Consider the following 24,804-nt stretch of genomic DNA (forward strand, 5'->3'; position numbering starts at 1 on the left):
ACAACCAACAAACTTGTATTAAATATACAATACATGTATATTTATTTGCATGTACAAAAATACATGCAAACAAAATTTCATCCGAATTTAGTGACACTAAACTTGACACTTGTTAAACTAAGAAGTTCTTCTTAGACATCGCACTCAAATATTGTCAATTTAGCTTATAGGAATCCTTATGTTTTTCTGATTGCTGAATAAAACAAAGTTAAAAAAAAACTTGGCACATGGACAAAAAAATTGAACGCTTCGAATAGTCTTCTTAGAGTGATTGTTAATAGTTTAAATTTGAAAATTATCATGAACAAATACATATACAAATTTTAATCCCGTAAATGGACCTTTTAGGAACTCTTTTTTTCAACGAATCTCCAAAGTACTTAGGCCTACATTCAGCAAAAATCAAACATCTCTAGGCATTTCAAATACTTTGAATACTTTTTGAATTCGTTCTGCAAGATTTTGTTTGTTCTCTTCAACACGTGGCTAATCCATACATACTGCTGTTACAAAGCTGTTACTAAAAACGACAAAATGAGATAATCGAGTCTTTTGTAGACAAATTAAGCAATTTCTTTCGAATTAATTATTAAGAAAATAATTAAAAATTCATGGAATAGTTAACAAGTATATTGTTAACTTAACTCAACATTCAAGATTCATTGACAGTCTCATACATTTAATATGAAGTAATATTAATTTCATACAAAACTGGAACGTTTATTACCAGCGCTCCGGTTTGCGTTTGTATCGCACATATACCCGTTTGCTCAAACGCCGACTTCAGTAAACTTATTTATACGAAAAACTTCCACGCCTAAAAGTTTCTTGAAAAGTTTTCGCATGAGAATATGATCCCAGGTAAGTCGTGATCTGTTTAGACAAGAATTAAATCCCTCTTGTTGTATGAATCTTCCGTTCGCCTTCAAAATCTTGACTTAAATCCCTCAGCTCTTACATATGCGGGTTCGAGCTCGGATAGAACAACTTTTATGAACGAAACAGCGATAATTTAACACGAGCCCTATCGCAGGATGCATCTATCATTATCAAGCGGTGTAAATCAGATAGACTTTTATGCAAATCAGGTCTCATGCAACTTTTCTGCATTTTATGATTGCGCATGGCTCTGATGCAACGTTACGATAATGAGTTAGAAGCAAGATGCAAATGAAGAATATGGATTTACCTTACAATATGATTTGGTTTGTAGGATGTGCATTGAATATACATAGATTTGTTGCTATGATTAGCAAACCACAATCGCTACTTATTGATTTGAAATTTTTATTTGTAAGTATCAAAACCAAAATACTAAGGATAGGTTTTAAAAGTTATGTATCCATCAAAGCCAAAAACTAAGATTTGGGATTGGAAATAAAGTATGTATTTAGGCCAAAATATTATGGCTAGATCTTGAGAACTACCAACGTCAAAGATACTGAAATCTAATATCCAGCAACTCGTTAGATATGTACCAAGAATTAATCAGCAGAATATACAACTGATATCTCTCGAGCGGTTCTACGAAAATATGTCTGAAGAATACTGCACTTTTTTGTCTAATTCTCATGAAACTAATCAAAGCGAGAAATTATCAGGTTTCATCAAATGGCATTTAAAATGTTAAAATCGGTGCAGGCGTTTTTGAGAAAATGTCGACAGAAAACTTTGGTTCACATACTCACACAAACAATTTCACTGTTCCTTTACTTATTTCACTTACTACCTTTTCCAATGTTTGTGTGAAACAGTTCAGAGTGACTTGATACGTCGAGAAAGTGAGCAATGTAGATTATTTAGCAAAACTTAAAACATTTTCTAGAATTTTAGAATTAGCTAAAAACTGAATGCATACTGAGTATCACTATATATAAAATTATATATTTAAATGAAGACAATACATTTTTCTTTAATTTCAATATTAGTTTCAACTGTTAAGAGCATCCAGTAATAAAAATTAGAAATGTTAAACAAAAATGTATCATCTTTATTTCAATATACAATAGTAAAGATGATACATAGTCAAATGATTTAGAGTGACCTGATACGACGAGTAACACAAAATTAGCAATAAAAATTTCCTAGCTAAAACATTTCCTCAAAAAAGTTAATTAAAATTGTGAAAAATATGTAAATGAATAAATAGAGTATCATCATAAATAATATTGTATTTTTAAATAAAGATAATATATTTTCAATGAAAGTGTAGAACGTGGAATATTGCACAAAATAGATATTAATATCAATTGCTCATTAGATTGAAAATACTTTCAAAACTTATGCTTTGCAACTGATCTAATATTTTCTTTAATTGATCAATTAATCTTGTAATTAATTTAAATTTAAGGTATTAAGGTATTATAATGTTCCGTATATTTTTATACCTATGAATATTACAAAAAAATTACCTCTTAATGCTATTATAATAAAATGTAAATAGAAAATCAATAAACACGCATAACCAAAAACCCGTTGCAAAAATCATGTGTACTTATAAGATATTCATTTAAAATGTTACTGATTTTATTTCTCGATTTCTTTTTTGTAGTTTTAAATTATAAATATAATACTTTTAGGTCTTTGATTAAAATAAATTCAAATCTAATGTGTTCTTATATCATGAAATGTAGACCATTTACTCTTGATAAATACATACTACTATTTTTTTATTACATATTATTTTTAATGTCTGTCGTGGACTTGACATTGTGAGCTTTGTTCATTGGAACAGTTTCACGGATTATTTAGTTTATATTATAATTTTACCTTTAGTTTTAATTATGTTATGCGTTGTAATTATTATTATTTTTATTTTAATTTTATATATTTTTTTAATTATAGTTCCCTTCTTATATCAGCTCTGTAACTCAAAGAGTCATTCTGACTCGGATTGTTATAATTAATGAAATAAAAAAAATGTCTCTCGTAATACGGACAAGTAAAGGTGCAGGATTATTAAAGACTTTAAAAATGTGAAATCTCCTGACCATTACAAATTTTTCAAAAAAAAAAACAGGTAATGATGTAAAATTCATTACTTTTGCAATCTTACACGAGTAGATTTGTGACAAAGTTATTTAGCAAGTGAGTTTGGGTGATCCTCGAGGCGACTTTTGTAATTATCTAATGTGTTTGTATTTTATCGCTCACTGTTTTTATGCCGGCTTCTTTATGCATTAACTAATTTGATACAATATACTTTGAAGCATTTAAAATTTGTTACGTAATACTCTCATATGCAAGTAATTCAAACAGATATTAATATCCTTATAGAAAAAAACAAAAATTGTATCTCACGAAACATGAGTTAAGAAGACAGAGTTATATGATAAATATCACAAAATGCTATTAAATTTTCAAAAACTCTACTTTCTTTCCATAAAACTCCTGCTGCATAAAACGCTAAACTATATTTGATCCTTCAGGCGGCTTCAGGATACACAGAGACCGCAAAACTAAACACAACACGATCTGCCGGATGAGGAGAAAATAAGGAGAATAGCGTCAACAGAAAAAATCAAGCGTCAACCCAAACATGCCGCTCGTTGGAAAAGTTTGCGGCTAAAACGCTAAAAGTATAACAACGCAACTTATGAAGTTAAGTATGACCCACTACAGGCGAACGTGTATAAGAAAACCGCGAATGTGCCACGAACGACAAAGTTTGATATCTCTAAATCCGTAAACGGGAGGTGGAAAACTACTCGTATTGTACGGGATTTTATTGTGCATTTTGTATTGTGGCTAAGGTATTTACACCATTGATGTACTTTGTTTACTTTTTATAAAAAGATGTCATTATAAAACTTTGTGCGGAAGAATACAAAACCGATGGTCTTTGGAATACATATGTACTTTTACCTTTAATATATATAAATATATATATATATATATATATATATGTTTAATTTGAGTTTTATCAATAAAAATAGTATGAGAGTTTTTAGAAATGTATTTATTTAAAATCCATACGTTTCGGCTAGTATCTTAGCCTTCATTCAGTGGCAATCAATTTAACTATAAAAATTCAAACTAAATAAATAATATGTAAGAAATTTCATAGAAAAACAATAATAAAAATAAACACTTACAATTTTGTATCCTAATATAACATATGAAAACATTATTAATCCATGGTATGAGTATGTGCGCATTGATAGAATATGTATTTTTTAACATCACAGAAAACAAGTTGTCGAAACTGTATATTTACTGTTCGAATTTTAAGATAGAAATGTCACATTTTTTCCTAAAGCAGTGTTTAACATGTGCTCAAATTTTACGCAAATTTAAAGAGCGATGGGATCTTGTCATTTTTTAAGAAATTTTGACACTCTATTTAGGAACCACGTGTTTGTTTCGTTCAGGGCCATATTATCGAAGCGAATGTTCATGACCCTGTCGTTATGCAATTGCGAAAACAACCCCTCAGCGAATATTATTTTACGTTCTCTTCAAAATGTTGAATTTTTGGGTTGAAAAAAATGTTGAATTTTTGGGTTGAAAAAATCTAAATTATGGTTTAAATTTTTAATATGCTCGGTTAACATCGTTTTAAATTGCTTCAGATTTTTTAAGTTATGAAGGCGTTTGCTCAGGTTTTGGCTACTTTCTCCAATATAAAAAAGTTCGCAATTAGAGCAATTAATCTGATATACCAAGTTCCTAAGGCGGTCAGAATTAAACTTAGATTTGTGTAAAAATGGAACTAAGAATTGTACCGCTATTACATACCAACAAAATGCCACAATATTGAAACAGTTTTTCTGATATATATATATATATATATATATATATATATACATGTATATATCTTTTACATACGGAAGGCAAATAATACCAGTATATGACTCCAAGTTTTTTTTTATTTTAAAGATTAATTACAAGAAAAAATCGACAAAAGATCAAAGGCTCTCTCTCACAAACACACACACACACACATACATACTTTTTCAAAATTCAATTCAGAATCACTCGAAATACCGAGAAACATAAAAATTAGTAAATCGGATTTTCTTGCAAATACATAAACTTCTGCTTTGGGAAATCAAAAATGTAGTATCTATTTACTTACTAATATCCATATAATAATATAATCAACACACTTTTAGGAACACTCAAAGCTTAGATAATATTTTTGTCATGTCAAATTTATTTTAACCATTCCCATGATATCCTGTTCGCTCAATGTCCATCATATTCATTCCAGATGTAATCAAAACTCAAACCTCAACAAATTCCAAGACGTTTGCATTTAATTACTACATAAAGAAACACGAATGAAAATTATATAATATCCCATCTCGCGAATGCAACTTAGTTAAAACTAACTTACAATCAATGAAACGATACGTAAACTATCTCTCGGAATTCTGCCCGGAGATCTTCCAGGAAGATATCATATCTTCAGAACGTAGAAGCGTCTTTGCCAGTCGACAAAATGACATTTCAAATAGAACGAATGACGCGTGGCGCGTTGTTCCACGTTGATTTGACTAATCAACATTTCCCAGTGTGCTATCTCATCTGCACACATGTGCAAATACCACGGTATAAATACGTATTCTAATACAAATATTATTAAACTTTTGCACATACAGAAGTACCTGCACAGCTATTTGTATTAACTTGCTACGCGCACACGACAGAGTCAAAATAACAAGTGTCTACGTGAGATGTTATTTAAAAGTCATGCTTAGTTTTGATTCTGCAAAGCGATGCATTCCGGAGTAATAGATAGAAATGTCTCGACGATTTTGTATAAAAAGATTAATAGGAATTATTCAGATGTACTTTGTCTGCAATTTACTAACGTCATAGAGATATATACTTCATATTAATTGAAAATTGACGATGAGAGCAATCGACAAGGAAAGGTAGATATATTGTTATGAACTCAGATGTTTTGCTTATTAAGCACATGTAATTTTTAGTAATAAAAAATATCCAAATAAATTAAGATAATAACCATTTTATTATTCAATTCTTTATATTTAATATATTTCGATAGCATTCAATTTTACACGAGTACACCTATAAAAGCTTGATAAAGAATCGACTAATAAATCTAGCTATATTGTTCAATTTTGGATATTTTGCTTATACAATCTAGACAATTTTTACTAAATATATAATAATTAGTACATTTCAATTAACACATAAGCATTGCATTAATCACATTTTTAGCTTTAATTTGTTTAATATTAATAATGTTTATAAAAAAATATCTAATATTCAGCCACTCTCAGTCACTTAATAAGTGATTCAATATGACATTCAATTAAAAATAAAAAGTTTATCCAAGAAATTTGCAATTTAAATTAATCATCATTTCTCAATTTTTGTAATATGTAATATTTACAATTAGACCTATTTACATTTATAATATATTTTATTACTAGCTGACCCGGCAAACGTTGTTTTGCCATCAAAAATATTTGTCGCTTTGCAGAAGTTCTTATAATATACATGATATATTAATAATAATGTTATATTTCATTACACAAATTTCTCTACATTTCGATAATTAATTCCAACGCATCATAGTGTTTTGTTTATTTTAATTTTATTTATGTCAAATAGTGAAATATTTTTTAATCAATGTATAAATTAGATTTTAGTCTGAATCAACGCAGTACGATTATCTAAATATATAATTTTTTATATAAATATCAGATTTTTTACTTTTGCATTTAATTTAAAAGTATTGAATGTCAATTTCATATATCCAATATGCACTTAATTTTTAAATGCCAAAATATTTCCTTCTTGGTCGAAATTTAATATAATATGATATATTTTATATCTATAATTTGATTGGCAATATTGCCTATAACATAACTTAGAATAATTAATTTATGTGTTTCTTATTGAAGTCGTTAAAAATTCATTTTCTTGAACTGTCAAAATTTTGTTTATGAAATTCAATATGTCGCTTTTTCATTGTGATCTATAATGTTTTAATCATTTATCATATAAATTTTCGACTCTAAATTGATATTCATACTATCCCTGAAACTAACATGGATAAAGTTCTGAGAAATCCGAGTCCAAATCTATTAAATGTTTGATTTTTGGCACTTTTATTAATTTTTTATCAGTTTTCGTACTGTAAAATATCAGCCGGGCCTTTTCTGGAATAATTGGACAACTCAACATAGTTGTTGATTATATTTAATTTTTTTGTATCCAGCTTTTATAAATGCATATTTTTTTGTTTTTTTTTATTGAAGTTTTTGCACACAATTTAGTTGTTGTTATTAATAACAGGTAGGATATGTCTTTTAAAAAAACTCTTTTGTTTATAATTTTATATCCTTCATTTTCTAAAACATATCTATGATGCAATACTCTTGCTTCAGAGTGATTATGTATAAATCATATTTGTAAAATAATAATAATTATAGGAAGTAATAATGTATATGAAGGGTTTCTGATTGTCATTTTATGATTGAATAAAATATTCAAATATAATTTACAGGTATAATCCTTACTTTATTCTTGAAATTGCTACGCTCAATTACCTAGCTCAATTTAGCATTTTGCAACTAAATTATTCATGTTATCGATTTTGTATGATTAAATTCTCCTCTATCAATCTTATTATTCCGCAAATATGTCAAACGTATTTGTGTCAATTATTCGAACTGTCGTGATCATTAGTGCAGAACATAGTTAAAGCTATTCATTTCCATTTGACATTATTGAATTTACATTTTATACAGAAAATGTCATTGTCGTAACTGTTACATAGAAATGACTAAATCAAATTTCGCAAACGAACAAAATCTCTCTTGTAAGTATCAACATTTCTGCGAGCAAAGCGGTAGAAAATATTTATTTTCTTGTTTTTCCTTCGCAGCTTTATCTCGTTACTTTTGAAAAACAGCGCGTTGCATTATCGACTTGTCAAGATTTGTCCTCTCATTGCAATAAAACTCTTTGCGCGAATGAAAAAGGAATTGCCTCCGAGAAAAAATGCTTTGTTATTATGATGGAATACTCTCAATTATAATAACAATAGAAATTTTTTTCTGAAGAATGTTCAAAGTGATAAATTAGTTTGAATTACCAATTTTCTCTATTATGTATAAAAGGAAGAATCCCAATGTTTGCCATACCAATACATTTTTTTAGAATTTTTCTAAATCATGCTAAACTAGTGGGGTGCATGAAATCGTGCCTTAAGGCAAATTGCTGGAAGTTTCCGTACCGTTATTAAAAATTCGAGGAATAAAAATAATCAATAATTGTTTTAAATAACTTCAAATAGATTATTTATTATAAATACATACTGTAAATGTATAAGTGCTTATTATATTGGGCGACGAGCCTATTCTACAAATAACTTATGTGTATGTTTACAAGAAATTTGTTCATTTTTTTACGAATCGAATGTTTTATAAATTATTTAAATTGGTTGATCCGTGTTTCCGAAATCGTCGACAAAAATTTGTATCCGCACAAACACACACACGCACACACATACATCTAAGGTATGCTAAAATTTTTAGATGATTAGTATATTTCTATAGTTATTTAATAAAATTACAAAAATATTTTCAAATAAATTATTTATGAAAAGATTCTGCAGGAACAGAATGCGGAACAACAGAAACATCTCTATGTTGCAGGATAGAAATACCTTAAAGGATTATTCCAGTTTTTGAAACACAATGGCGTCTTATTATATAGCAAAACATAAAAGTCATGCTGCTTCGTTTTGAACAGTTCAAGCACACAAAAGATATACTATTTGGTTTTATATTAAATTAAATAGATTATTGAAGAAACAATTTGATATTATAATTAATGATTTTGTTAAGATTCAGAACAGAATATATCATAAAGGTAATACTTCTCGTTCTGTTCCTTTTTTATTTAAAAATTTTATAAAAATTATAATATTGAAGCACAAATATTTTTACTATTTTACAGTTATATAAATGTGCAAAGAATTAAAAATAATTTAGTACAGAATTCTGATTACTGATCAAATCTGTTAAGTAGTCTGAGAAACCAATGGCATAATGTAGATAATTCTAAAAATGTTAGCAAAAACAGAGTTATTGAGAATGAAGTCATAAATTGAGGATTATTAGAGATACATTAGTATTAGATGTATTAAAAATTGCTTTTGAAGTTTATAGTAATTTTCATAACCCACAAAAAGTTTGTTCAAAATTGTAACTGAATGAAGCATAAAACATGAGCAAATAATTCAATATTAGAAAAATGTGTTCAAAGTTAAAATAATCAATAAATAATAAAACAAATATTTACCTCATATTTATTGCAGCTACCAAATTATAGTAAAGTCAAAAATTGCACAAAATTTAGAGTTTAAATCCAGTTTATATATGTACCAAAAACTATAAATAATTGCAAGTATATAGAAAAAGCAAAAAAATACAAATCATAACAAATTGGTTAATTGTTATGTAGGAATATTTGTGTTGATATGACAGATATATTAACATAAAATATTGGCCACTAATCAAATTAGTGCTTTCTTTATTAGCAAAAAGTAAATATTTCTTACATAATAAAAACGAGTCAAAAAGATCTTTTTAAACATTTCAATAAGTTTTAATTTTCAAAAAGTTAAATTAAGTTAAATCAAAAATTAATTTCATGTATAGGTACTATGATTTTCGAATTATTAAATTAAATATTAAATTTATATTAATTTGTATGATTTCTTGAGTAAAATAAACAAACTTCTGAAATTAAATACAGTTTGTATTAAAATTTAGTTACAGGATTTCAAAAAATAGCAACGTTTGAAATTTATATCATTCTCAAAAGAATTTTAGTTATTTAAATCTCTGACATAAGTCATCCAAATATATTCCGGTTTCCGTTTAGCATTATATAGGTATTACAGTGATCTCTTAATATGTAATAAAGACATCTAAACTATCGCTTCCACGAAATGTAGGCGAGGTTTAACTTCCAAGATATTCTGAATTTAATCCAAGGTTTAAATCTGGGATCACAGTTTGCCTAAATCCAGAATACAAGGTGATAATGTGAGTTCGAAAACTTTATACGGCCATGTGTACACATATAGAATTCCATGTGCATAAATACACGTGTGCAGAAATTCACTGGTAATATTATGTCTGTGGCGATTATTAGTTCTATGTGACCAGTGTGTATAATAACGGCACAAAACAACCATGTCTAGGAAGTTTGGTCCATGGATAGTTTCTGACATAATGACCTCAGTTTGACTTCTGTTCTCGGTTGTAACGAAATCTTAGGCGAGCAAGACAATAAGAAATATAAATAAATAATTGTATATATATATATATATATATATATATATATATATTGATGTAACAAATAAAATAAATTATAATATGACATATATTGAATCATAAGTTCTTTTTTATCATATTTAATTATATATATATATATATATATATATATAATATATAAGTATATTTTATCATATACATATTTATCAAAAACGAATATAAAGTGATTAATGGTTATTAAAACATAAAGCAAATAATAAACAAGGGAGGGGATAAAAACATTGATTTTGTGAAGCTCTCATACCATGAACCTGCCTTAGAGCCGACTACTATTTATTATTACTTATTTAACCTAAACAAAAAATATTCTCAGAAAAATAGAAGAGTTTTGTATATACCATTTATACTTTACGACAATTTTATATCTGTTAAAGGACGTATGTCCCGAGGGTCCAAACATAAGATAGTGTTTTGAGTATATATCATCTATATATAATATATACATGATCTATATATCAGATGAAATATATGATTATATATATATATATATATATATATATATATATATATAATACATATGAAATATAATACATATATTTCATCTGATATATAGACAACCTGACATTGTGCAGTAGCGATGCATATTTTTACTTTAAAATGCAGATGAAAAATATGTTTTCAAATTAAAATAGCTTATGTCGACTACTGCAGTGCAAAGTGGCAAGTAATCATTTCTTAAACTATTTCTTCCTGAATTGAGGTGGAGTTTACATCAGTCCACAGACCTACCTTTGGGCAGCATTACTAATTATACTAATTATTATATATATATATATATATATAAATTATGCAAATACACAGACTTATAAATTTCTGATGAACAGAATAATATTTGAAAATTAATTTCATTATTACAAAAATTAAATAATATAGAGAAGTCAGGGGCTAGTTATAACAAATTTTATTTAAATTATTAAATCCTGAGATTTAAGTTAATATTTAAATTAATAGATCTTAAGAGAATTGACTTATTTCTAAGTAATACTTTTCATACATCAATACATATTATAATTTATATACATAAAAATATAATGTTTCTTGTAATATAAATTTTAATCAATAATCAACGCAAAGTATAATCAAGATCGCAATACAAATAAAAAATACAGTGTCGCTCATCATTAATTTTTGTTTGGAACACAAATGTCATTTTGTGAGTCTTTTGCAGATTTAGATGACCAAAATAATGCCATAATTGACTAATCACCGAAAATTAATTTGATTATTCTACAAAACTAATAAATTACTATGTTTTATTGTCGGCTTGAGTTCGGAACAGAAATGTCATCGTACATATATATCCAAATAGAGTCCTATGATATCGCGATCTGTGTTTCGCACTATTGCACTCTGGTCACATATCAAAGATAATCATCCCGGTTATTACGTTCCGAAGCGTTCATATCTTGGCGAGTTTGCAAACACACATTATTACCTGATTGTAGTTTGCCATAGCAGGTAAACTTAATAGGCAATCGTGCAACTCTAAGTTCAAATATTTGTTGTAATCCACATATTCTTAATCAAAAGTGCTTTAATTTTATACTGGTGTAATCTAATTAAAGTCTGGCAAAGACTGAGCGATCTAAACTTAATCCTGAACAACATTCTGTATTATTACTAACTATATGTACATATATATTATGTATCTACATATGTATATAGTGTGTATTGTATATATATATATGTATATTATCTATGTATGTATGTATATATTTTAATACTAAATATTTTTGCCTATACTTTTTAATTATTTATTTAATTCTAGTCTCTACTACCTTTCCTATCTTTTATATTTGGTTTGTTGTTAAGTGTTGCTGTTTGTTAATTTTTCTCTATTGTATAGTTACTTTTAAATCCACATATATTATAATTACCTAGATATGCTAATTTTCATACTGTTTTTAGATCCACTGATGATGACATTAAATTGAATGTCGAAACGTTTGGAAATAAAAATTATTTTATAAATCTTTGGCTTTTCTTTGTTTGATGTATCGCCCTCAAGAACTCACTCATATATATTATATATATATATATATATATATATATATATATATATATGTATGATAGATATTTGATAAATTATATTCATTCAGGTATGAGGTTCACCACAGATATCTCAAAAACAAGTAAAGTTAAGATTTTTTCAACAACAAAAATTTGAAAAAAGAGGCTAAAAAATTTGCAACCAGCCATAACTTTGATTCTTACAATTTTTTAACTTCCCGTAGGGTAAGTTATTGTAATGGGCCAAAAATCGGAATTGAAAATTTTTACATTTCTCGACGTTTTGAAGGTTTCTGAACATTTTGGCATACCTCAGAAAAAATGGATGTGTGTGTGTGTGTGTGTGTGTATGTGTGTGTGTGTGTGTGTATGTATGTGTGGATACAAATTTCCAGTCACGTTTTAGGGCGCACGGATCAACCGATTTGAATGGTTCAAAAAACATTCGATTCCTATTGATAGGGAAAAGAGCTGATTAGTTTTTGGCAAAGGCAGGTCCAGCCGTTTCGGAGATACGGAGCAAAGAGTGCGGAAAATAGAAATCGAATTTTTGAGAGAACGGAGTATCCGATTTGAATGATCTAAAAAACATTCAATTAGTAATGATTGGGAGAAGTGTTTATTAGTTTTTGGCAAAGGCAGGCCCAGCCATTTCGAAGATACGGAGCTAAATATGTAAAAAATGGCAGTTTTTGAGAGAACTAAGCGTCCGATTTGAATGATTCAAAAAACTTTCTGCTTGTCTTAACAAAATAATTGATTTTGGAAAAAAAAATTTTTGTTCGATTTTTTTTTTTTTTTTTAGTTTTTTGTTGAAACAAATAATTTCAACTTTGCAATTCAGTTTATATAATTCTTATAAATATTAGACAATGTTACAATATTTATAATAATCTATTTGAAAACATTCAGTATTCCTCGAACATTTCGTTACGGTACGGGAAGTTCCAGCAATTTGCCTTAAGGCACGATGCCACCCACCCCACTAGTTAGGATTTTTTTCTTACAACAAAATTTGAATGTAGAGGAAAAAAGATTTGCAACCACCCATCACTTTGATTCTTACAATTTTTAAGATTTTTTTTACAACAAAATTTGAATGTAGAGGAAAAAAGATTTGCAACCACCCATCACTTTGATTCTTACAATTTTTTAAGATTTTTTTTTACAACAAAATTTGAATGTAGAGGGAAAAAGATTTGCAACCTGCCATCACTTTGTTTCTTACAAAATTGTTATCGAAAGATAAAAGACGATGTTTGGAAATCCACCACAAAAATATTTTTTAGCGGTTTTAGTTTTTTGGTTGTGAGCACTGTAGTTTATTTCACGAGAATTTAATATATTTTTTGAGTAAAGATTACTTATTTATTTTATAAGATATATTAGCAATTTTAAGTTATATTCAGTCTTTTTTATATAATCCCTATAAAAGTTTACACGTGGGTGGGATAAAAAGGACCAACTGAACCTTTTCCCTGGCAAAGATGTAAACAATACAAATAACAAATAAAAAAGTAAATGAATTTAAAAAAACTAGTTTACAAGAGATAAGTATAATAAACTCTGCTGATGAATATTTCTGGCAAAATACCAGATCAAGGTTGTATACAGTATAATCACTGTAAATAATATAACCATTGAATTTATATTTTGCGTTGGTTGAATATAGTAGCTATTATTTTATAGAATACCTTTTAAATTAAAAATGAAACATTGGACCTGTTTCCCCAAAGCCATCAGATTTTACCCCACCAAAGGAGTAAAAAGGACCAAGTGATAAATTTTTTAAAAATAGTAAAAAAACACATTTCTACAATTATGAATTATCTAGGAGTTTTATTGAACAAAGTCAGATATTAAATTTTTTGATGTGTTATTTGTTTTAGTATAATTAGTTTGGTTTTCAAAACATTGTTTGCAAAAAACTATTCAAAATCAAATTGGGCCTTTGTGCCCCGCTCTACCTGTTTTAATTTCTGGTTTTCTATAAATTGATTCAATAATTTGTCACAATAATTTATAATATAATTTAAATATAAAAATAAGTTATATTTTAAAATAATTAAATATAGCTGTTATACATAATTAATGTTTTTCAATAAATTCCCTACATTATTTATTGAAAATATGAGTATATTTTATTGGAAACTATTGATTATGGTTTAATTCTTTATCTAAAACTATAGAAATATGGTAATATAAATGATGTCTACTTATGAATCAAATACCCGATTATTGTTAACTGATGTTAAGCAGCAAACATAAACATTATATGAATTAAACCATAAAAAATAGTATTTATGAATAAGTTATATTATAAAAAATAATTTTATTCTATTACCTTATAATTTCTTAAATTGTCCACAACACAAGCCAGTAAGGCATCTCGTCCAACAGTTACTGTCACATTAGGAATTGGCTCAGCAAATCTTGGAAATGACAGTTCTGAAAGAAAATAAACACAAATCATTAATAAAAATATTAATTTAAATTTGAATTTGTATATCAATCTTATATATAATATTGAACTAACAATACCACCATACATTTTATTTTTCGTACATTTATCGCTACAGTACGCACGACTCTATTATGTAAATTTAAAAATATGGTCAAGTAATATAGCATATCAAAAATTTATTGGTTTTCAGCAATTCCATACGCGTTTACCTATAAAAATTTATCCCTTTCAGAAATGGCTACGTTTTCGTATAATAAACTTTATATTGCATAAGAATATAATAAAAGTTAGAGCGCTTAAAATGATACCGTATCGGGTTGAAAAAGTATAGGTAAATAATTGGAATACAGAACAAAAAGTATAACATACAAAAAAATTAATCGTTGAAGGTTTTAAAATTTCTGATAATATATAATTTGAAGAAAAAAAAACAGTTAGTGAATGTCTAATTGGGGCTAATGCAGGTATAAGCCAACATTTTTTGATCCCTGTTATACCTTGTACAATGAGAACTGGTTTTAATAACTTATTTAGAAAATCTTCAATTTTTTATTTATTTGTACAGCTTTTGTTATTAATAATATCATCTGTGTAGGATAACTTCAAGTCAATATAAGTTTTAAAATTGTAAAATATTTTAATATTTGATGTATATTTGATGTATTGGCAGCAGCAGGTTAAAAATAGGTTCCTATTGTAAAAATAACATTTGGGAAATGCGGTTATAATCTAACAGATGGAAACCTCTCATATAATTTTTTTCTGATTCGAATTATAATTTAATTCGCCCACAGAGCTGCCTTCTGAGAGAGCAGCCCACACATTAGGAATTACTTTCAAACGTTTTTTTTTTTGTTCAAATATAATTTAAAAATCATAAAACAACTGCTTGAAGAACCACATTCTAAAGGATCAAAAAATACTTTAAATTGCTCAAATTGCCTATTTATTAATTATGATTTAAATCCGCAATTATAAGAAAAAACTTTTTTGTAACACACGAATGAAAAATATGTTTCCAGAATATACTCAAATTTCCTAAACTAGTTATATGTGCAAGGGCATTTTACCTTGAGGCAATTTTTGTAGATAATCAATTTCTCAATAAACAATTATATGTAGCAAAATTCAAATGTATGACGATTCAATTTTAAAAGTTTGCCGTGACTCATCTAAATTTCAATATTTTTAAAATAAATAAACTACTTTTTCAGGTCCATAATATTTAAAGAAATTTCTTAAAATCATGACTTCTAGAAGTTTTCTCTAAATATTACGGTCCTGAAAGGGTTGGTTTAATTGAAAAAATATAGAAATTAAACAATTCAAATCAACATTAAACGCGGAGAAAAAATAGATTTAGTATGTAGGATTTTGAGTTAATTATGGTTTAAAAATCGGTTCCTATTGCAAATATATCATGAGTCATAAAAAAATAGAAACCTCTCACACTATATATTTTCATTCGAGCTATAATTCAAATCGCCCACGGACTAGCTTTCAGGAAAAATATACTTTATTTTTATTACAAATGTTTAGCCCACATATTGGGAATTACTTTGAACCGCATTTCATTTCCATTTCGATCAATGTCACTGCGTACCATTGACAATCCATGTGATATAGGTATATATTAAAACAAATCTGAGCTGAATTATAACTTTTTTTTTATTTATTATCATATTTATTACTGTCCAGTTAAGGACATTTAGCAATGTTGTTGATTAACAACTGTCAGTTGCAATAGGAAATTATAACAAATAAGCAAGTTATATGAAACCTTTAGCGACTAGGGTGTAAATCCGTACAAATGCAACGGAAGTCCGTTACGCCCAAACTGTTCGTCATTCGCTCTCGATGAGATCATTTATATGCAAGTCGATTGTGATTAGTCGTTGTATATGTGAATAGATTTCTGTCGTTGTATGCGTACCGGTATTAACGTTGTATGCATACCGATATCAACAAGAAAATCGGCTTAGATAAATACATTAAAGTAACATTTTAAAGTTATATCTTAATACAAATCTTGTTTTAATGAAAAATGCTTGAATCAGAAGAATATTTTACTCTGTTCCTCAAAAATAATAAAACAAATTAAACATTTAGGCCGTGTACTAAACGTAAGTTAATTGATTAGAAATTATTTCTATATTACTCGTAGTCTCTATAAAGCTTTGAAGTTATAAAAGGAAAATATTTTTAGGCAAGATTGATATTACAACTATTCAAAGAATGAGATTATATCGCTAGCAAAAAAGTAAAAAAAAATACAAACAGTTAATGAATGTATGTTAATTTTAATTACATGAATATTGACGTTGCACAATTACAATTAGTGAAGTTGCGAAAACAATATTCGGTTAGGCGTGTTTAACATAATCCACTGTGTGAACGAATATTATAGAATTTATTAATCAGCAATTACTTCATTTCTTCTATGAAGGTTCAATTCTAATGCTAATGATTGCAATGACAAACCAATCATGTCATATTTGAAGTATGACTTTGATTACATTATTGTTTTTAAATAATATACATATTTTTAACGCTATTATAAATATAATTTATAATTTATTATTATATAAATGTGTGTAATGGTTGACACTAATAAAAGTGTGCATCACGAGTGTTACCATATTACTAATAAACATTATTCAAATTGTTATATGGTGTATTTATTTTTACTTAAATGTCATCTTGTACAGTAGCTACACTCGCACGCGCACACTTTTTCATTTTGTCATTTTAGTAACCCACTAATTTGCCATTTATCTCGATAAATGATGAAATCTAAAAATAATTCTCGATTCTAGATCAAAATTTTCTTACGGAAAAGCTTAAAAACATCTGCTCTGTCCGCTGGAAGCTTTTCAAAACAATACTTAGATATTGGCGACGGAAAGAAATACTATCGATAAAACTAGGTACGTCAAATTATTTATCAATTATTGCATAGTCACAGTCTTGCAGGATAAAATTATCTCAAAACTTTATTTCGTTCATATTCAAAGAACACATGATCCTGAAACTCAATGATACAGATATATTTATCACAATCAGAACTGCAAGTCTTGTAAAGCCAACTACAGCATATTTTCGATGTTCGCTACATCACCGACATTGAATATATACTCGTTTTTCGGTTTTATTCAAGGATACTTTATGAATAGACAGACGGAATACACTATGGGATTCATTTGAATAGAAAATTATGCTAAGTTGCGATTCACTGATCGCATTTCGCGCTCACAAAAGATTGTATTATCTGCGGAAATTGTGTGTATGCATTTCGCCTGTTGTGAGCGATTATACAGGGAATAAATAAACATGTGATAGCAGGGAATGGCGGGGAAACGGATAATTATAGTGATACGTAAATTTAATTATGAGCTCTCTGTTTTCGGATAATCATCCAGAGTGAGGAAATCAATTTACATCGGAGCATGGAAGAGGAAAAAACATTAAGAAAATGACCATATTATTGATTTTATAAAAAAATAGATAAACTAGAAAATCTAATATCGTCCTCCTAATTTTATTTTATCTTCAGTAACTAAAAGTTTTGAGAACTAATTTGTACTTGCATTATGATTTCCACATATACTCAAATGCAAGTACAAATTAGATTTCAAAATTTCCAGTGCTTCGACACAATTTAATTAATATTATCTAAAGATGCACATTATTGAATACAACTAGTGGGGTGTATGACATCGTGCCTTAATTGCTGGAACTTCCCGTACCGTAATTAAAAATCTTGGTACGGAACCCAATAAAATTTACACAAAATGTGTACACATTTTGAAAATCTCTATAAATTATCTGATAATTTGATGTGCATATGTCTAATGATCATTTTTGACCGCCAAAAGGCAATTTTACTTATTTTTATTGAGAGCCCATAACCGCTAGACATGCTTTCCCAAAATTTTGGAAAAGTTTTTTTTCACCGTTCTCTTAAAAACTGAGTTACCGTTTTTGGCACTTTTTGTCTCGTATCTTCGAAACGGCTTGGCCTGCCTTTCCCAAAAGCTAATCAGCACGTCTCCTTATCAATACGAATCGAATGTTTTTTTTAATTATTCATATCGGTTGATCCGTGTTCCCGAAATCGTCGACGAAAATTGTATACACACACACATACACACACGCATACATCAATTTTTTTAAGGTGTGCCAAAATGTTCAGAAACTTTAAAACGTAAAGATTATAAAATTTTCATTTTCGATGTTTTTGCCCTACGGTAAGTTAATGAATATTTATTTACATCTTAAAATTATGTATTAACCACAATATTAATTCTCTCTTTTTTATCAAATCTTTTATTAAGCAAAAATCTACAGGGTGTGTATGAATAATACCATTAAGTGTCAATAAATGTTTAAAATTATGTTTATCTGATTCCAAAGAGCGATGTTTTTTTTTGACGTAAATCAATTTTTTGTCCACGATTTCGGTGGACTAGAAAATTTTAGCAAAGGTAGGTAGAGCCGTTGGAAAGATCCGGAGTAAAAAGTGTAAAAACAGCAATTTGTAAGAGTACGTATCATCCGATTAGAATTAAGCAAGAAACAAGGAGGCTAGTCCAGGGATTTCAACATTTGCAACAAATTTCAAAATTTTCTTAGCAGTCCAAATTATTTTGAAATTTTTAAAAAATTGCTTAAAAATCAACAGAAATTTTCAAAAATTACAATGAAAACGATGTATTGAAATTGCAATGGTATTTTATATGATTTTGAAAAATACGAATTAAGATTTTATTCATTAACTCCGGTCGAGAATGTTTTGTTTACTTCTTGTAAAGATACATAAGGGTTTTGTGCGACGAAGTCGTTGCAATATAAAATATGAATGATATTATTTACTTCACACATTTATAATAATTATTTGAACATATTTAATTTTTTTTTTAATTACTTATCAACTTTTAGTGATTATTAATCATTTTTATTACTAGGATATTTAATTACAGTACGAAAAGTTTCAGGCGCAATTCCTTGCACTATTAATTAAAATTTTGTATGTAAAATCATCAAATTCAATATCACACTATCTGCTTCCATATGATATTGAGGCAGTTTATATTTGAGCCTATTTGAATATAAATTAATTACAAAAATGCTTAATTAAACATGATGTTTTATTGATATAAGCAAAGTTATGTTCGTAACTGAGAAAGATAATAAAAGAAATACAAATTTAAGGTTTTAATCTATAAGATGCGTTATTTAATAATTTAATTATATCATTATTTGCATTGTTCAAGATGTCTGAATGAGTATTTTAAAACAATTATTTAGATTTGAATCAGACAAATTCATTAATATGCAAATCTACGAAACAGTAAATAATTATTCAATATTTCATTTTTTATCAAATCATTGAAATATTCGGAATTCTTAAAGTTAAAGCTATGTATAATTCTCACTATATGCAAGAAAATTTTAGTCCTATTCAATCAAATAATTGTCTGAAATTTTGTAAACTAATTTTCATCATTACCAATTATATTCATAAGTTATTATTTTCTAAATTCCCAAAATCTGGTTCTGAATATAGTTATTATAAAGTGAAATTAAAACACACATTTCTTACAACGTTTTATTTTCTTAAAAAAGTACATTACTAAAACAATAACGAATATACTATAAAAACAAAGCGTCATTTCAACTACTTTTTAAACCATTCGTATACTTAATTAAATTTTTAATTAGTTCCAAGAAAAATTCCTTTTATTTCTCTAGTTCTCTGTCTATTTTAAAACATTTTCCTTCAAGTATATTTCATTTATGACTTCAAAGTTGAAAGTTATATGGCATCTAAGATCATGTTTTACAACTGCAAAATGCAAAGTTGTTTCTTGGAGGTAAGGAATGTTATAGGAAAGCGTACAAAATCTGTGTTATCATATACAAATAATATATCTTGCGCAATAATTTTAAATTCAAATAATAAATTCTTTCATTCAATATGAAAAACATATTCCAACACATTGAGAAAATTGCTATTGTCAATTAATAACAATCCTGCACGTAATTAGCAAAAGAACAAGATGAAATCTAAGTTTTTTAGTTACATACGATCTCTTTCATAAGAAATGGAATGTTTGGAATTAATGTCATAATGCCAAAGAAGGCATTACCATTTTACTTTCATTCAAAAGTATGAATAAGAATGATCTTGAGAACAAGTGGGCGTTTAATTGACAATTTGAAAAATTATTTCCACTGAAGCAACAGTTACTGTCATGGTTAAAACAGTTTTTGAACGAATTATTATACTCAAATAATCAAGTATGTATATTTTATATTTTGTTTGCAAATAAATATATACCAAAAAAGTATATATATTTAAGTTTCAGCAAGTGTTTGAAACTTGTTGGCATTAAAATGGCCCCTAGATTACCAATTATTTACATAAAAAAAAGAATCTTGTTCATATGTATATATATATATATATATATATATATATATGTGTGTGTGTGTGCATGTGTGTTTGTATGTATACCTATATATTACATATATTAATGTTTCTACCTACACTTCTTGAAAACACAAACAACCCTCGAATATTTTATACAAATCAAATAGTTGTGAAGAAAACTTTCGAAAGGGCTTTTCTCGTCACCCCGAGGGTATTTTCCCATTAAAGTTAAGGGCTTGACCCTAACATGTCAATCAATTGAACAACCTTGCCCACGTGCCAGAAGGAGAAAGTACATAGAAAAATAAATGCGAAAAACTTTTGCATTTATTTATTTTTATTTTTATGTAATATAAGATTTTAACCATTAGTACAGTAAATTTATTTAACTGAAAAAAATATTACAATTGAATTAATACCTTGTTAAAAATTTATTTGTAGATTTTGTTTGTATGTGTTAGTAACTGATTTTATAATAATCCTTTTTTAAAAAAAATTAAAATAATGTCAAAACAGTATTCCTGTTGTATGCAATACCAAAATTTAATTAGTACTTTTATCAACTGTACAATTGAACTTTAACTATCGATTCTGCCATTTGAATATATGACAATACAATAGAAATTATAGCTACAGTTATAGTGTTTTCAAAAACCATTCGAATTGATATCAGGTAAAATTAATTGAAAACTACAAATATATTACTATTGTTTCTTATTTATATTTTGTACCTAATGTCGCCCAAAAGACCAAAATTTGCTCTTTATTGTGAAAAGGTATAGAAATTTCCATTCTATGATGTGGAAATATATGACCTTGAATAAGTAAGATTCGTTTCGCCTCATAAAATAGGGTCATCGAATTGAATCCGAGACGAAAAAGGGAGTCCCGGGCTATTGTGCGCAAATATTACCTGATTATAGGGATGAATGGGGTTAGGAAGTGTACAGGTATGTAAAAGCAGCGTGTAAGTTGGATGTCTAAATTTCGAAACGGAGGTGACTTGAAATAAATATATATATATATATATATATATATATATATATATATATATGTGTGTGTATATATACGTATTGTGGCGGATGTATGACCGCTTCAACATCAACTTTTAATTTAATCATGAAGCGGGCTTTCAAATCTTGTTTATCTTGTTAACGTATGGATGATGGATGAATCGTTATAAAACATTATACTTCAAAATAATATATCACATTTTTGCATACCAACTCAACTCTATGCATCAAATAATTATTTGGTTTATAAACTTCTTATCATCTATATCCTAGCAAAAATTCATTAATGAACTAGGTACATACAGTGCCAAAAATTTTGTAATAAATGTTGTTTATAGTGGATGTTCTCTAGTATGTTTTGCAAGTAAGTTAGTGCGTGTAACAGAAGCCCAATTTGGCCTTTTTTATTTATATATATACATTATTTTCATATCTCAGACAGACAGAAGTGCCTGGTATGAGAGAAAACAGTTTACATAATTTATATATACATTTCATTTGACTATTTCATTAATATATTATCTATTATAACTAAGCTATTATTATAAAGGCTTTCAGTACATAATTATAATGTCTTAACTAAATAAACTACCTCACAACAAATACCACGTGGTATGTACGTATCAAACAAATAACTGTCGAACTAGGTTCAGTAAATTTCTCAGTTAAGTGCTGATTATAGAAATATGTTATTTAGCTATTTTCCTATTATTTTACAAATGAAACATAAAAATTTCCTAAATATTTTACTAGTTTGTCAACTATCCTTTTTTATCCGACAGGCTGGTAAAGATATCTCATTTTAAATTTTAAAGAAATTTTACAATATAAAAGCTTAACCAAGTATTTATATCTAAACCAGTGTTAAGAATTTATTTTATTTCACTCATACGAGAGCTTTTACAGAAGTTATATAAAAAATATATACATATATGTATATATATATATATATATATATATATATTTATATATATACGTCTGTAAAGCTAAATCCCATGTTTTAAGTCTTTACTCTATGTTTACAAGTCAGAAAATTTTATTATCTACGTGTTATTATCTGTTTTAATAACTTTTTTCTTACTTAATAAATGACAAAAAATATCCTACACGTTATACACTTACAAACTTTATAATTTTGCTGTAATTAATATAAAAAAATTGCGTACAAACGAGAATATACCTAATTGAGAATCGTTTTTTCTTCAAATATCTAATATAAAATAAAAACTGACGTAATGTATAATATAAAAAAAAAATTAGCTACTCATATTTCCATTTAACATCCTGAGGACATTTTTGATCTAATCTAAAGTTTTATTACGACGAAGTAATAAATAAGAATAAAATAGAAAATATACGATGATAAAATATTAAAATATCTTTTACGCATTATTGTACATCGTATTCAAAAATGCAACCTAATATAATTTTTATATATATATATTATGTTTTTATGTTTGATTATATTAAATTTTACATCCTAGCTGATGTTAAAATCTACTCCTAGTGCTTGTCCTAGTGGTATGTAAAATTTAATTTAAGTTCTTGTTATATGTTAATAGTTTTGCATACTTGTATATTAAATATTGTTAATTTTTTAGCTGACTGATGAAAAAAATTTGTCCCGGAATGAATAAATAACTAAACTAAATATTTCATTTTATTTCGACATTTTGTTTTATTTTGGCTGTTTTACTGCATATCAATACATATATTAATAATCATACTAAAACTAGTTATTCACAAATCTCTGACAGGATCAAAAATTATATTATTTTGTGGTGTACAGATATTTGTGACTAACTAATTAATTTCCCGTAGAGTAAGTTATAGTAATCGCAAAAAAATCGTAAATATATTTTTCATATCATTACGTCTCAAAGGTTTCTGAACAATTTGGCCTGCCTTAGAAAAAAAAATTATACATGTGAGTGCGCGTGTGTGCATGGTGTGTGTTCGGTTTGTCGACGATTTAGGGAAGATTATAGGCTAGGTAGGCTAAACATGTGCCTAACGTGACTAACTGAATACTGGCTTATAAATTTAAAATATAACATAAAAATCATTAAAACTCTACCTGGTTGGAGTAGTCACTATATAATCTTATTGAATTTACATACTAAATGTAGGAGTTTACCTCTAATCCGGATCAATACAAATGTGAGTAATAAACATTGATTATTTTCTTGAAAGGGTAATGGATTTATAACCATATAAATATTTGCACTGATCAGTATCCATCTGTATTGTATCGAATTTTATAATAATGATAGAATTGAAAGATGCATATTTACTTAGGTATTGTAGATAAATACCAAAATATCTGGTGCTTACATAATGTAAAAATATAGTTACTATGAAAATATTTAAACAAATTTTTAACAAAAATGATAATAAATATATTTCCACAAGAACCCTCAACAATTTTTTCGCAATTTTTACAATAAAATGATGTATCATAAAACATGCGATAACGGTCAATATCCATGTGTGTGTACATTCAGTAGATAATTTGTTGTGTGAGATCACGAACATGAATCGGACAGTTTCAGAATTTATATC

The 24,804-nt window shown here is 27.3% G+C and overlaps 1 protein-coding gene across 1 annotated transcript in view; it reads right to left on the bottom strand.

Moving 5' to 3' along the window:
- LOC113371105 (limbic system-associated membrane protein-like) overlaps positions 1 to 24,804 on the bottom strand; it is a 240,213-nt gene that overhangs the window by 21,651 nt on the left and 193,758 nt on the right. The window contains exon 3 of the mRNA XM_026611750.1: positions 14,680 to 14,783. Coding sequence (XP_026467535.1) covers positions 14,680 to 14,783 — 104 coding nt within the window. The remainder of the gene's footprint in view (positions 1 to 14,679; positions 14,784 to 24,804) is intronic.

The sequence above is a fragment of the Ctenocephalides felis genome, unplaced genomic scaffold (assembly GCF_003426905.1).
Source record: "Ctenocephalides felis isolate EL2017-DRISC unplaced genomic scaffold, ASM342690v1 CF-g0.4_SCAFFOLD_01492, whole genome shotgun sequence".
Taxonomy (NCBI): Eukaryota; Metazoa; Arthropoda; class Insecta; order Siphonaptera; family Pulicidae; genus Ctenocephalides; species Ctenocephalides felis.